Source organism: Micropterus dolomieu, linkage group LG14 (assembly GCF_021292245.1).
Source record: "Micropterus dolomieu isolate WLL.071019.BEF.003 ecotype Adirondacks linkage group LG14, ASM2129224v1, whole genome shotgun sequence".
NCBI classification, from domain to species: domain Eukaryota; kingdom Metazoa; phylum Chordata; class Actinopteri; order Centrarchiformes; family Centrarchidae; genus Micropterus; species Micropterus dolomieu.
In genome coordinates, this window is record NC_060163.1 from 8,020,211 (window position 1) to 8,036,043 (window position 15,833).

Consider the following 15,833-nt stretch of genomic DNA (forward strand, 5'->3'; position numbering starts at 1 on the left):
GTGTGCGTCTGTAACTCACCAGATAGACCAGAGTTAAACTCACAGGGATGAAGTTATCTACATTTGAGACAGGAGTTAGCCATTATGGGAGTTTGTGTCACCAAACCACATCCATTACACTGACGTCAGAGTGTACAGTACGAGGCAGAGCTAGTCCACACTTAACACACTCTCTCTCTCTCTCTCTCTCTCTCTCTCTCTCTCTCATAAACACATGCCTCCCCAGAGAAGCATTTAGCTGGCTTAAGGACATGAGGTAATATCTAAGGCAGACGACTGCCAAGGCCGTCTCCACCAACTGACCGACCATGTCTCACACACACTAACACGCCAGGCCTAGACAATTTTATGACCTTGGTAAGACTGTAGACAGTGTAGGAGGTCAGCGAGAAAGAACGAGCGAGTGTGGCTTTCTTTAATCCAGGAAAATGTTCATAGATTTAAACCTCAGCTGGGCGCAAACAGAACGATGTACAGGAAGTCAAGCTGGGATAAAAAAGAAAAAACAGGATCAGATTGGTTTGAAACCTTCAACGAGGTCTACACACACACAAAGGCTTGTTTTAATTAACTTCAACAAGCTAACAGCAACACTGGGGTCTCGCTTGCTTACATACTTAAAGGAAAAGCCTCTACACCTATATGCTTTCTTGCCAACAGTTAGATAAGAATATCTATATCTCTCTCATATCTGTATGCTAAACATGTAGCCACCACCTGCAGCCAGTTAGCTTACCTTAGCAGCAAGACTGGACAGCTAGCCTTACTACCAGCACTTCTAAGGCTCATTAGTTACATCTCATTTGTTTAATTAATATGTACAAGTTAAACAAACAAGATAGATGTGATAATTTGTGAGCTTTAGTGGTACTGTTGTTGTGCTAATCTAATTTAGCCAGTTACTGGGGGGTAGCTTCATGTTAAGCAGACAGACATGGGAGTAGGGTCAATCTTACCTTCTAACTCTCGGCAAAAAAGTGAATAAGCGTATTCCCCGAATGTCACATTTTTTTCTTTAATATGTACTGTGTCGTTATTGTTAGTTTTAAAAAAATATATGAAAAAATCTGCAGTTTTAGATTATTTTATGACCTTTGTGCATCTTGTTTCACTAATTCATTTACACAATTTTGCTGTTTAACTTTGATTAAACTAGTCACCCAATACAGATATACTATTTAAAGCTGTTATATATTAATATATAACAGCTTTAAATAGTCTGCAGTAGATGTTGAGATGTTCAGCTAAGTGGTAGCAGACCAGAGTGGATGGCTGGGCAGAGGCAAATGTTTAAAGTGGCATAATAGAAAATTCTTCCTTCTGGTTTAGTTTTTGCTCTTTATCTCCAAATATTTTCTCTCCATTTGTCTAAATTTGACTCACTTTAGTTTAATTCTACAGTGCTTCGTCTAAAAAAATGTAAAAAAAACACTACTCTATACCAACAGGTCCTTAATGTTGCCCCGCCTTCTTTGTAAGTGGTCTTTTCTCTGTGATCATTCGTGCTTTTTCTCCATAGACATTTCAGTAAATAAAAAGCTTTTTAAAATTTGTGAAGAGGAACAACACTATGTGCATGCGTTTTGTTTGTTTTTTAAGATGGAATGAGCTGAACTCATTCCATGCAGCTTTTGTAGTGACAACAATCCCCGTTCCCTCATTTTCCACTTTGTAAAACCATGGTCCTGTGGCTCCAATCACCGATACTGGTTATTTGCAGATTAACATGACTTCACTCCCCTCTGGCTGCTAACCACATGCAACCATGGAGCAGGTCGAGTTACTACAGTAACAGCGACCTCTGTGAACTTGGGTGAAGCTCGTGGTTAGTGTAACATTTTACGAGTAGCTCAGGAGTGAAATGTGATTTCTGCAAGACCAAATGAATTTGTTTTACAGTCTGATAAGTCAACCTAGACTGTTCAACTGTTTCCAACTCAGCTGCTACCTTTTACCCCTCACCCACACACACCCACACACAAGCCCCAGCCACTAACCCCAATCCCTCCCTATCTTTTTTTTTTTCTTTCTTTCTCCATGTGGTCATGTATGAGGGAACTTTGGTAAGCGACTCACAGTTCTCAGGAAAGAACATTGTACTTACCGGGATGATTGGGAGCGGGGGCGTCAAAGCGGGGATTTACATGTAATCTGAAACACCAGCTGGCCAAACACACACACAGACAGACACACACACAAACAGTAGATACAAAGAACATGGGGTGGTGATGGTGCATAGATAAGATGCTTGCCTTTGGTGTGGGAGATGTGGGTTCAATTCCCACTGTGAGACATACACCATTGTGCCCCTGAGCAAGACACTTAATCCCTAGTTGTTACAGAGGCGTGTGACCTCTGACATGTATAGCAATTGTAAGTCACTTTGGATAAAAGTGTCAGCTAAATGAATTTTGAACAGTGGCAGTCGATGGACTTAACCCAGATGTGCATCACAGTTATCCTGTGTATGTGTCTGTACCTCTAAGTATGAGTGCGTGTACAGTTTTACTTGACATGTCAATTCTTTTTCAAAATCTGTCCCAGTTCTACTTTATTACCACCCTGCTTTTAAATAGTGCATACACACTGTAGTTTAACTGCACACCATGTAATCACCTCATACCATGCACGTTCATATTCATTTTTGGTGTACTTTCATGTCACACATGAGATACATTCTTTGATTCTTCACTGAGTCAAGAATTGTTGTGGTCTTTTCCACTGAAACACTACACACACTACCACCATGAGTCTACAGTCATGCCAGCATCTGTGGAAGCTGTACTGCTAACAGAGGCATACTAACACGGTCCCAATGACATGCTGGCGTTCAGCAGGTACAATGTTCACCACGTTCCCCATCATAGTTTAGCGTGTTTGCACTTATTGTCATGATATTGTTATCCCTAGAGCCACGTTGCAATGCACCAAAATCAATTGCAGATTAAAATTCAACTTTAATTACCTTAATTTTAATCTTATTTGTCTCTTTCCTTCTCTTTAGGGTCGATGCATCAACTTCACAAGAGTGAAAGACGAGTCAGCGGCAGCCAAGGCCCCCCATCGCACCCCGATCCACACACCCTCGCCCCCGCCACCAGACTACCGCCCTGTGACCCGCACCGCCTCCTCGTCGCCCACCTCCACCAGCCCTCCTGCCAGATCACCCCCGTCAGGCCAGATACCCCCAGGACCGCCACCATCTCGCACACCCCCGGGGCTTCCTTGTGCACCGCCGTCACGTCCCCCGCCCAGCCTTCGACCCTGAATCACACAGACAAACCCCTCCCACGTCCCAACGCACCCGCTTTGATATCACAGACTTTCTGCTCTGCTGACCAGTTCTTTCAGTTTGAAGGTTGTGGTCCTCGCTGCCCAAGATACTCCCGCTATTGGCCAAAGATCAGCAGTATTTTGAATCCCAGTCGTTCTGTGTTCCTCTTCTCGCATCGGAAAGAATGTCAAGTGAAACTGTGAGATGGCAGGAAGTTATTTAAACATGCTAACACCAAGCATGATACATTCTGGAGGTAACAAATGTTATATATAATACCAGGATACATCGGTGAAATATTACCAACCTCAATGCTCTCTGTGTTCACTGTTTATATGCAAAGTGAAGTGTGGAGCCCCCAAAACAAATTAGTATTTGAGCAAGAAAGATTATTTTGACAAAAAGTTTGACTTGACATTCAGTTGCATACATAGGGCGATTGGCGTGATACGGGGAAATATTTTAGTTAGTGTTGGCGTTTGTAAGATCAGGGAGGATTGTTGCTGGACAGCAAAGCATGTAGGGACAGGAAGTCCACAGAAGAATACTGCGATGGATGAAATTTCTTTGTTGTCTTTATCAACTACTGAGTTAGGCCATTGTTGTCAAGAGTGAAGTTGAAAAGTAGGTTGTACATGAAAATCTAAGTTTAAACATTGAGCAGAATGGATTGGCTTATTCCGCCATTGCTATGGTGGTGCATCACAGGTTTTGGGAATTAGATTTCAAAGCAATTTCAATTGGTTGTGTTGTTAATGGTGTTGAGTAACTAAGCTGATTTGCTAAAAAAATTTTGGACATTGTTACTTGTACTCAGTGTTTTTCTTCACCTTCTTGTGATGTTTCTTCTATCCAACAACATGCTAACCCAAATAATTCCAGCCCTGTAATACAAAAATGATTCAGTTACATGATTTAGTGGTCCAGTGTAGGTACCATTCAGTGACAGGGAAGTGTACAGATGTTATGTGGAAGGTATGTTTTTACAATATGTGTTTAAGATGAGTTTTTGAGTGTTACATTGGTTAATATCTTTGAGGCTTTGGATTTTGTCCTTAAACACCTTATCATGTAGTTGAAATTATAATACAGCGATATGTCTTTTTGTTGTTTTGTTTTTTTTAATGGTATCTGCGCACATAGACTGCTGGGCAACTACAGTATGTATTTGTTTTTGTTAGCATTTGGACATTGAAACGAGCAACCAGAAATCAGGTTAACGTCTCTCCTCACTTTTTTTTAATACACAATCCTGATACTGTACTTTGATACCAATGTGTTTTTTATGTCTTCAGTTTTATCATCACCGGTCACATTGCAACTGCAGGGCAGTTCAAAGAGCATCTAATTTATTTTACTCCCCGAGAGAAATAAAGGAGAGTACTTGAATATTGACAAGGTGTCCAACCGCCAAGACGGACACTGTGCGCAGAATTTAGAAACACAACAGCTAGCCAGTTCACAGAAGGTTTACCAGCGTTTCTCAACCCCTCTGCTACAGTGAGAAACATTTGAAACAGGAAGTGATCCAGCTACATTTTATGCTGTGTAAATTAAAAAAAACAAAAAAACTTTTGTAGCAGGCCAAAAGACGCCGCCAGCGACGTTTACATGTTAGCAGTGACTACATGCTAAGGGGGGGGACACCTCCCCGCCAAAAATAAACAAGAACAGAACTATGACATTGTGGCTTCAGGGTGTAGAAAAGAGGGGGAAATTTGCTGGTATTCCTTTTATATCCAGTGCCTACTGGAATTTTCATCTTGTTTGATTTTTTACACTTTCATTTTGATGTGTGTCATTCAGCTATTTTGTGTACTGTTGTGTTACTACAGGCATTCATAATCGCTCTCAGTGCCTTAAAGCTGAAAGCTAAAAGAAAGGCACCTACGTTGCTTCTCTCATGTGTCCAACCACCCACCCATTGAAAACAACTTGATCTGACTTGAATTAGAACACATTTTAATCAAGGGCTGTATGAGCAATCCTCAAATGAATTGTGATGCATTGGTATAGTTTCCATGAACAAATCAGACATGTGTAAAACAATCCAATTTTGCTAGCAATGTCTAGCATTAAATTTGACCCTCATATTTCCCACAACCCCTATAGGTTCTGATCAAAACAGCTACCTAGCTTTTGCTTTTATAGCTCCATTTCAAAACACAGTGCACCTTTTACATAGATTTTTTTACATACATTTTCTACATACCTATTTGTTAAGCCATGTTACCTTTTATGGCGAGACCACTGGGAATTAGATTTTCCTTAAAAAAGTCAGCTGTTTACAGATTCCTAAACCCAGAACACAATTATACTGTATTACGTTGTAATTTGCTGCACCATCAAACTGCATCTTGGTTTGACTTACCCCGTTTTTTTTTTTTCAACTAAAGCAGATCTCATCGCCTCAGCTGAAACTTATAAATGACGCCATCTTTACAAGATACGAGGAGTGGATGTATTTCATTTGTTACATACACACATCACACATTTGAACGCTTGGATAGAAACCCAAAGTATAATTACTTAATTGTTGTTTATGAGACTTAAAAGGTTTTGTTTTTATACAGTGCGCGAATATTGTTCACCTCTGTAACACCTAAGAACGAATTTCAGTATAAATGCAGCATTGATGTAGGATCAGTATTTGAGGGGGGAACTTCTGCAGGAGCTATCGCTGTCAGAGCTCAATGTCATTCCTAATCTTGATGAGATATATTATGTTAACCAGTGTTTTTTACACATATAAACAGCAGTACTGAGTCAAATATGAAAGACGTATATGATTTTCTCTTGTTGGTTGACATGACTTTTTTTTAACAGTATCAATAAAGGTTGACTTCCAAGCTTCTACCAGAGAGTTTCTGTGTGTGATTCTGCTTGCACCCATGTGTAATACAGGATTCAGTGTCTCACCCGCCTAATTCCCCTTTTGCAGCTCCACCCCTGCAGGTTTGGACAGTAGATAACTGTACCATTCACAGTTCGCCTTGTGTACTACCCACACACACATTTTGGCTACTCTCATAAGCACAGAAAAAACTGGCTTTTAGTCTTGCCCTTAACCTATTTATATGAAACTGATGCTGTACCTGCAGCTGAGTCTCATGATTACCAACACTGGCCTTTTCACGGCAGACATTGTAACTTATCATAGCAGGAAAAGCACAAGTGTAACTAATAACAGTAATGGTTGACTCAGTTTAATTAGGTTCCACTAGCCCTGACATGCATAGTACAGTAGGGCCTAGGGCCTAAAACACCTGAATGTAAAGCAGACATTAATACTGTGACATACCCTAGGTTAGACTGTCTGCTGTGAGAAATGTCTTTAAATAAATCAATAAGATATTCTAAGTGGCAGGGAAATAAATTATGGCACCATGGGCTTTTTCATATAAGACATTTTAACATGTTTAAGTAGGAAAAGCACAGGTATAAATGAAAATGTTCATAATTGCTGAATTCCATTTAACTGCTTCACTTTGAGGGTCCAGCATGTGCATACTGGCTCTCTGTTATGGCTTACGAGGATACTTGAATATAACGGAGCCGTCTTTAATGTTATTAGTAACATCTGTGCAACAACAGTTGTATGCTGCTGTCACAACCGTATCTATTGTGTACATTACAAAATCTGGACACTAATAACTGGATCTTCATCAAATTGAGGTAAGAATAGAGACATGCATTGTCCGATGGCCCGGCGGTGGCATTAAGTTTTTTTCCAAGAGAGACATGAGACAGAGGTAAAATGCAAAGCACAAACATGGCATTTATTGTCTTCCATACAGACACGATGAGACACCAACATCAACGAGCAACAAACATACACTGAAAGCAACTAGCTGCCTTATATACACTCCCTCCTGCAGGTAATTAAGTGATAAATCAGCATTGTTGAGGTCTTTACTCCCCCCACCCTCAGCTTCATGGTTTGCTCCTGCAGCTCTTAAGCAGGTGTTTGGGACTCTTTTGCCTCTGCCCCCTGCTGAGGAGACAAACAGGAAGAGGTGACTACTACCATTGTTTGTTTTATCTGCTTGAGCTAATTTGATATCTAACTGGAACAGAGTAGAATCACTTAATACTATGTTGTGAACCTTGAATATTACTGATTGAGGTTTCTTTTCACACAGGCAGGATGGCCAGACCCCCCTGTGCTTCCTCAACCCCCTCTGGAACTACTCACAGCAAAGAAAGTTATCAAATGTTTCACAAATTAAATAATCAAAATAAGAATGTATATGGCTTCCTGCTTTATCAAGTATCCCCACCTTGATACTAAGTTGACTATTTCAGGTAATGGAACCCCTGGTCGTCATTACATGCATATAACCCCTCAAAGTCATAGGAGATTTCTCAAGGTCATAGGCAGACCAAAAATCCTAATATAAATTACAGCTGCAAGCAGCATTGGACGGGCCCTTGCGCCGTGAAGTGTGGTCGGGAGACATGGCTCTGAGGTATCGCAACTGGTCAGGAAGGAGTTAAACGTCACTTCCTGTGTCCCCTATGTGGTGCTAGAGAACACCCGCTTTGTACCCGCATAATGATGTGCTGTGTACCAGTACGTGAAGTGTGAGCCACGCTGTGAAAATGTCATATTTATCCAATTATTTTTGTCACAATGGGCTTACTTCCTGTTGCGTTGTACAGGTGGCGTACATGTGTTCAGGGTGGGACGCTTATCAAGCATGTAAAGTTTGATATAGATCATGCCCTTCAATGAAAACTTATTGCAGAACATTTCATTGTCAATGGCCTGGGAATGCACATTAAAGTTGAAGTCGATCGGATTATGTGGAGGAGTTTGTTAAAGTATGGAGACAGCAAAAATTGCCTAAGATTGCGCTTTCAAATCAAAATGGCAAACTTCCTGTTGGGTTTAGAGTTTAACTCCATGAGGTTTTTTTGTGTGCCTCGTGTGCAAAAAAGTCTTGTGCATTTTGGCAAAACAGTGCTACTTCATTGAAGCTTACCTTTCTGTGACCATTAGGTGGCGCTATGATTGAAAATTGGCCTGTAGATGTGTTCAGGGTGTGATGTATGCATGTATAGTGAAGTTACATCAACTTCCTGTTTCATGGCTAATCCTTGATTTTCAACGCCACACTACAGACACACCCTTTGACGAAAACTCACGGATAGCGCAACCTTTCATCATCAATGCCTTTAGACTTAACAGCGAAAATTTGAAGTTGATTGGACAAACTCCCTAGGAGGAGTTTGTTAAAGTACAGACCGTGTAAAACACCAAACATTAACTTTCATCCATCGTCAACCGCTTATCCTGTGTACAGGGTCGCGGAGGGCTGGAGCCAATCCCAGCTTACATCGGGGTATACCCTGGACAGGTCGCCAGTCCATCGCAGGGCCACACACAGACAAACAACCACTCACACTCACACCTAAGGACAATTTTGGAGACACTAATTCACCTAGCCTCCGGAGGAAGCCGGAGTACCCGGAGAGAACCCACGTGGACACGGGGAGAACATGCAAACTGCACACAGAAAGGCCTTCTTGCTGTGAGGCGACAGTGCTAACCACTGCGCCACCCCCAAACATTACTATTAAATTAAAAATGGCCGACTTTCTATTGGGTTTAGTCTATTACCCCAAAAGGCTTTTCTGTGTGTTCTAGGTTGATGCATCTGCCCCAGAAATTTCATAGGTCACTTCCTGTTGAGTAAATTTTGACCTTTTGATGTGTTCAGGGCGTGACTTTTATCAAACAGGTGACATTTGTTACAGGTCTGAGCATGTACAGTGAAGTTACAACAACTTCCTGTTTCATGGCGAAGCGTCGAACTTGGCTGCCCCGCCAAGGACAAGCCGTTACGTAAAAACTCACAAGCTTCTCAACATAGCATTATCATTGTCTTAAGGCCGTTCTGAGACAGTTTTGAGGTTGGTGGGGCCAGCCTGCTAGGAGTAGTACATAACAGAGTAAAACTTGACACTTCCTGTGTGACACCTATCGACAAAAACTCACAGACAGCACAACTCTTTATCGGATAAATCTCCTCGTGTAAAAACAAGTTTGCCATATCAACTTGTGTTCACAGCTTGTTTCCGCTGCCCCCAAATTCCCTAAAAAACTGTTATCACAGTTTTAATTGATTTATTACTATGTCTATGTAATTTTCTAGCATGTAAAGTTAGCCAGAGACTGTAATGACTTCCATTTGCTTATAAATGGTTAATGAAGGGAGAACCAGAAAAGAGGTCTCGCTTTAGACGATTTTTCCTAATCCTTTAAGCTGCCTGAGGCTTCTTTGCTGATGAAGGCAATGGTGCTTTCCAGTGACTTTCCCCAAATACTTCTTTCCACAGCTATGCTGGGTTCACCACTGGCTACCTTCCGGTTACTAGCTTAATGCTAACCTTTCGACCTCTACCTCCCAAATCTTCAGGAGACAGCAAGGAGGTAGGAAATAATGTCACTATTGGACCCAAATTCAAGTGTATCTGAGCATCTCCTCCCAGCTCCAAGGAGGCCATTTTCTCAATCAAGGTGTCACATATTTAAAAACACACCGCGCTAAGGGAGCGTTCAGAATCTGTTTCTTTGGTTGGTAAGGAATTTTATACAGACAGGATAGCCCCCATGAGCAGTTCCAGCTGAATAACTACTGTGGAGTCTGCGTTTTTCCCCGATGCATGCAGAGGAGAGAAGGATGTGGGATATTGAAAGGGGTGGGCTGAATCAGAAATATGGAGAAAAGAATGGAGAAAATGAGGCAGACGTGCAGTCAGTCCTCCAAACAAGTAAAGGTGAAAGAGAGCTGAACAAAGCAAAAGGAAAGAATAACAGCTGCTGGGGCTTTCCCTCGCAGTCCCATCACCTCCACCAACATTAGCTTCTTCTCTGTCTTTACACTGCTTCAGTTTTTCTTGGTATTTTTTGAGTGTGAGGTTAGGTTTTACATACAGTTCCTGAAGGATCTGTCTGTGTTACACATCCAAACAATTCCAGACAAACATATTTACTGTAGTATAAAAACACACATCCTGTTTGTTCATACCTATAGTCCTCTGAAGTGGCATCCTTTGTCCATGACCCCATAATCACCTGAAATGATGTTGATGAAGCGATGGATGTCAGTCACACTATGTTTGCATGGTGATCGAAAGACATAGCAAAAAGGTGCAACAAGTTGAATTTACATAATCATAGAGGTCAGGCTTTGCTAAGTCACACATTGTGAGACAAAAAGATTAAAAGCTTTTTTTAGGTCAAACATACCAACTACTTACAGAAAATATTACAAACATACAGGGCGATATCCTACACTGGTAAAAACCCATGGAAATACAGTACCATCCTTTCTGCTTCATTTCTGTTCTAAACTAAACTGTTTCCAAGTAGGAATATTTAGTGCCAGTATATTCAGGCCACAGATTGAACCACTTTTAGTATGTCACTGCCCATCACATTCTTGCTGGGCCCTTAATGTTTTGAGCAGTACTGCGTGCAATCATCCATTCACAATTTCAGACATCACGGACATTTTAGATGGGTTATTCTGAGAGGGTGATGTAGAGGGTACGTTGTGACATATTCAGGTGTCAAAAATTATCAAAATTTTTTTTCAAAGACAGAATCTTTTGAAACCATGGAAGTAAAGTAAAGCAATAATGAGTTGCCGCCATGGGTGTATGATAAGACCTGAACAGGGCGCCGCTACTCTGCCTTGTTTCTGATTTGCCCAGTGGCCACTTGCAGGGGGTATTGCAGGGCGGAAAAAATCGCCCTGCGGCCCAAAAAGCATTTTCCCCATAGACTACAATATACCTTAATGTGTTAAAACAGACATCTGTAAAACTGTTGACAGGACACCTAAAACTGTAAACAAGGTCAATTATGAATTACAGTATGAATTTTTGATCCATGGAGGGTTTTAATGATAATAAAGCGTGTGAAAGACCATTGACGTCATCACAAAGTCTGTCTGTAGTGGGTTTTTTGAGGCCACTAATGTATAAAAAGTACACATTGCTACTCAAATTTGGTCACTCAAAATAAAATTGTATATTATTTGGAGAGGGATTTCACAGCCCTTGACTATGTGTCGTGATTTCTGTGCTGTCATTTACTCTCTGGATAGGAACAGACCGTGTACTTGTCAGTGATACAGTTGGCCAGCCACTCAATCCTAGCACGCAATAAGTTGTTTTAGCACAGTCGCTAGCTAGCTGTTATATGACAAATTAAGCACCTTCAATTGTCCACTTGCTGTGCCCCTTAGTGTCATTTCAATAAAAATCATACAGTGCATTTTAGCAAGTGGAATTAGATACTGTACAGACTCTAGCTAGCTAGTTTGCTAGCAAACGCTTTTCCATGTTAGTAAGATAGCTTCTAACAAATCAATCTCATCAGACTTTTCACTTTGACTCACATAACCTACCTACCTACCAACCTTCATTGACTTTATGGAGGTCTGAAGAACATCAAGCACAAACATTAGTAAAATGGCAGAGATACTGCAGGCAGAGTAGAGCCTACTGCTGCCTCATGCTCACACCTTTCTACTGTAAAGTAGTAGTAGCTAAACTTGTTGCCTGGATGAAAACACCTTGAAAACTCAAAGTATTACTTGTGTTGTTTCCAGCTTCAGGTCTTTCCAAACTGACAGTTGACTTGAATGGCAGGCTGTGAATTTTTAAGTTGTGTGTAGCTTAATTTATTTTAACAAACAAACGTCTGGGTACACAGGATTCTAAGTGGCTATTAAAGGGCTCTGCAGCCACATCACAACAATTATTTTAAGACAGCTCTCTGTTTCTAGTCTGGTTCACAGATATTCAGACAATATTTGTGGGGAGTAAATTCCTCCGTCAACCACCATCATGAAGCAAGCAAGGCTGAATGCAGATTTGTGCAAAGCCTCCATAAAGCATATCATTATATAAAGACTACAACAACAAACAGACTTATACACTGAGAGGTGGAGGAGTTATTGCTGTATGATTATGATTGTTACAGAGTGGCCCAGGACACAACTGCATAATTTGTAGTAGCTGACATGTTTATGCCTGCTTGGTTTTCTCTCTCTCTAATATTCCTGTCTTTCTAACATCCCTTTTTCTTTCTTTCTTTCTTTCTTTCTCTCTTTTCTCTTTCTTTCTCTCTTTCTCTCTCTTTCTTTTCTCTACTCTCTCTCCAAGCTGAAGAAAACCGAGGCCCGTAGGAATGTGCTGATGGCTGAGTGTTTCATCTTGGTCTCACATTACTGCCCAGACTGAACCTAACTGACCCAACACACACACACACACACACACACACACACACACACACACACAGATGCTTGTATTTGTCACTGTGCCTGTATTTTGATGCCCCTGGTATCCAGGGTAACTGGTGTGAGTGCAAACAGCACGTTGGAAAGATGGAAAGCTGTCCTGTAAGCACAGTGGTGGTTTCTCCGCAGTTAAAGCTGAGTTTATATGACATTATTCACTGTTTCTGATTCTCTGTACAGTGCTACATGGGGAAAACTCTGATGAGCTTTTTTTAAAACTGTAATCCAATAAAGGCCAGTGACAGGTTAATTCGACAGTGCCAATAGAGGTGCCTCAAGAAACTATGTAAATTCTCCAACTCCTGTATGATGATCTGCTTTTGGTGGAAATATACTCAACTGATTATATCTATTTTCTATCTATTTTAAATTGAAGGACACTTTTCAAAAACTGAATGAGGTGGTGGTGATGATGAAAAATAAACTCCTTGGATCGATTTTTTCAACATGCTGTCCTGCAACTGTCTCATTGAGGATTTAATATCGTTTTTGTAAATTACGCCCTCCTTAACCTTCGACATGTTTGTATATTTTGCAGCATTTAATCTCCTTATATCTTACAATATTATATTTTCTCTTATGTCTTGAATGTGTTATTATTCTCCTGAAATATTTTCAGGATAGTGTCAAATAGGTCAGAACATTGCCTGTGAGGCAATTAGCATTGTGGGAGCTTTTTCTCAGAGTGTCAATACAATCTTTTGTTTTGTATAATCTGCAATCTTTCACGTGCCCTAAATACACAGGTAAATTGTGTAAACAAATATACAGAACGCTTTATTCATTCAATTGAATTTTGTACACGCACCACACAAAGGGTGTGACAGAAGAAAGCATACTTCCTTATTCCAATAGTCAGCATTGGTCAATCACCATGAATCAACCATGAAAGAAGTCTTTCTTTAATGTTAAAGCTGCACTAATCAATATTTTTACATCAACAATGGATCATGTAATATGGAAGACTCCCTCAATGTGATGAACCCACTGATAATTATCACCCAACTCTACAGTTCTCCTCAGCTTTTAGCATCTCAGCTCATTGTTTTGATTTGGTTCTGACTCTCATCACTGTTGTGTTTCCAGCAGCAGGTAGCTGTTTTTCAGCAGAAAAGCTCTGATAAATTCATTGTACTCTATCTGCCCAGCAACAAAATATATACAAAGTTAGTGACTAGCCAGTGAACATTGTATTATAATAATATTTTTTATGGCGCCTTTCATGGCAATCAAGGTCACCTTTGATCAAATAAAAAACAAAACATGTAAAAAAAATAAAAATAAAAAATGCATATAATACAGCAAGCAGTAATGAAAAAAATTAAGTGAAAACATAGTATCATCAAAAGTACTGAAAAACAATATCAGTAAAAAATCAATAATCAAACTGAAATCAGTATTGTGCCTTATTACAGTGAATATGGTAAATTGAATTGATGAGTTTTAAGAGCAGTTTTAAGTTTTGTAACAGAGTCCAGTATACGGAGGTGGGGGGAAGAGAGTTCCAAATTTTGCGTGCAATGTAAGGCCCTAGAGCTCATTGTGCTGTGGTTGATGGTTGGTAGTGCCAGGAGACTTGTTGTGAAAGACCGAAGGGACCAAGATGGCATGTAAGTCTGAATGAGGTCAGTGAGATAAGCAGGAAAAATTGTGAAGGGCTTTCAATGTTAATAGTAAGATTTTAAAGTTAATTCTTTAGGATACAAGGAGCCAGTGTAGTTGAATCAACAGTAGAGTGACATGTTCTGTGGACTTATGATCTTTGCTGCAGCGTTTTGGATGAGTTGAAGTTGGTGACTAAGTTTGTTGGAGATTACATTACAGTAGTCAGTGCGTGATGTGACCAAAGCATTAACTAAAACTTCAGTTGAGAGTTGGGTTAGAGCAGGGCATAGTCTGGAGATGTTTCATAGATGGAAAAAGGCAGTCCGGGATATGTTATTGCTATGGCTGGAGAAAGAGAGGGTGCTGTTCAATTTGACACAACGGCTCTTAACCTACGTGGAGACAGGTATGACGGCTCCATCAGTGGGGAATGAGCAGACATTGGTTTTTGACCATGTAGATTTGGAACCAGTGAGCAGTAGCTCATTCTTATTACTTTTAAGTTGTAAGTAGTTAGTTGTCATCCATGTCTGTATATCATGTAGACAGGCACTGAGGGTACTGGAGGGGAGTGTGGAACTGGGGTTGGTGGACACATAAAGCTGTGTATTGTCGGCATAACAGTGAAAATGGATGTCATAGTGCTGAAGATGTTGCCAAGAGGGAGGAGGTAAATAATAAACAGAAGTTGTCCCAACACTGAATCCTGTGGTACTCCATGGTAAAATCCGGAGGAGTGTTGTTTTGAGTTTGAAAGGTAGGAGACAAACCACTGATAAACAGTGCCCCTATTTCAATACTTGCCAGACGGTCTATGAGGAGGGAATGTGATGTAGTGTCAGAGGCTTATAGTGAAAAACTCTCCAACAGTTATCAAGGGCTCACCTATTGAGACAGTGGAGTGTTACAAGTACCTAGGAACAGTTATTGACAAAAACTTGAACTTTGACGTTAACACTACTGCTGTCTACAAGAAGGGTCTTCAGAGGCTTAATTTTCTGCACAGACTGAATACTTTTAATGTGGACAAAACTTTGATGACTCTATTTTATAAATCTTTTATTGAATCAATTTTAACTTTTTGTTGCATAGCTTGGTATGGGAATCTTATGGTGCAAAGCAAAAATAAACTGTCTAACATTGTTAAGGTAGCCAGCAAAATAATTGGAACTAAACAACTTTCTTTGGCAGACATCTATAAAAGACAAGTTATACGTAAGGCTCAGACTATCACAGCCAGCTCTGACCACCCACTCTTGGAGGAATTTGTTCTTCTCCCCTCTGGGTAAAGATACAGATTGCCCAAAATAAAAAGTAAAAGACACAAATTTTCCTTTGCACCCACGGCAATTAATGCCCTAAATTTGCACTGAGCTTGAGCTGCTGCTCAGAACGATAGATTGTTGAGGCTACCATTTCAACTTATTGAGTACTTTTAGACAGACAAAAGAGGTTGTTTATGCCTCATGTATGTTTGTTTTAACCCTATTGCAAATCAAATTTCCCCTGGTGGGACAATAAAGATTTGAACTGAACTGAACTTGAACTGAACTAAAGCATTTAGCCACTACATATCCAAATATTTCCCTCAGGCGTTGGTGGAGGCTGTAAACAGAGGTCAAAGGAGAGTGACACCACTC

At 40.5% G+C, this 15,833-nt stretch overlaps 1 protein-coding gene and 1 long non-coding RNA gene across 4 annotated transcripts in view; one reads left to right on the plus strand and one right to left on the minus strand.

Annotated features, from left to right (window-relative positions):
* The window catches only part of antxr1c (ANTXR cell adhesion molecule 1c), a 40,955-nt gene extending 34,827 nt beyond the window's left edge, over nucleotides 1–6,128 (plus strand). For both annotated transcript variants that reach the window (XM_046069106.1, XM_046069107.1), the window contains exon 18: nucleotides 3,005–6,128. In XM_046069106.1, the coding sequence (XP_045925062.1) occupies nucleotides 3,005–3,268 (264 nt within the window). In that variant the 3' untranslated portion in view covers nucleotides 3,269–6,128. The remainder of the gene's footprint in view (nucleotides 1–3,004) is intronic.
* The window catches only part of LOC123983028, a 29,490-nt gene that overhangs the window by 6,792 nt on the left and 6,865 nt on the right, over nucleotides 1–15,833 (minus strand). For both annotated transcript variants that reach the window (XR_006828106.1, XR_006828107.1), the window contains exon 2: nucleotides 10,309–10,355. This is a non-coding gene — a long non-coding RNA (uncharacterized LOC123983028). The remainder of the gene's footprint in view (nucleotides 1–10,308; nucleotides 10,356–15,833) is intronic.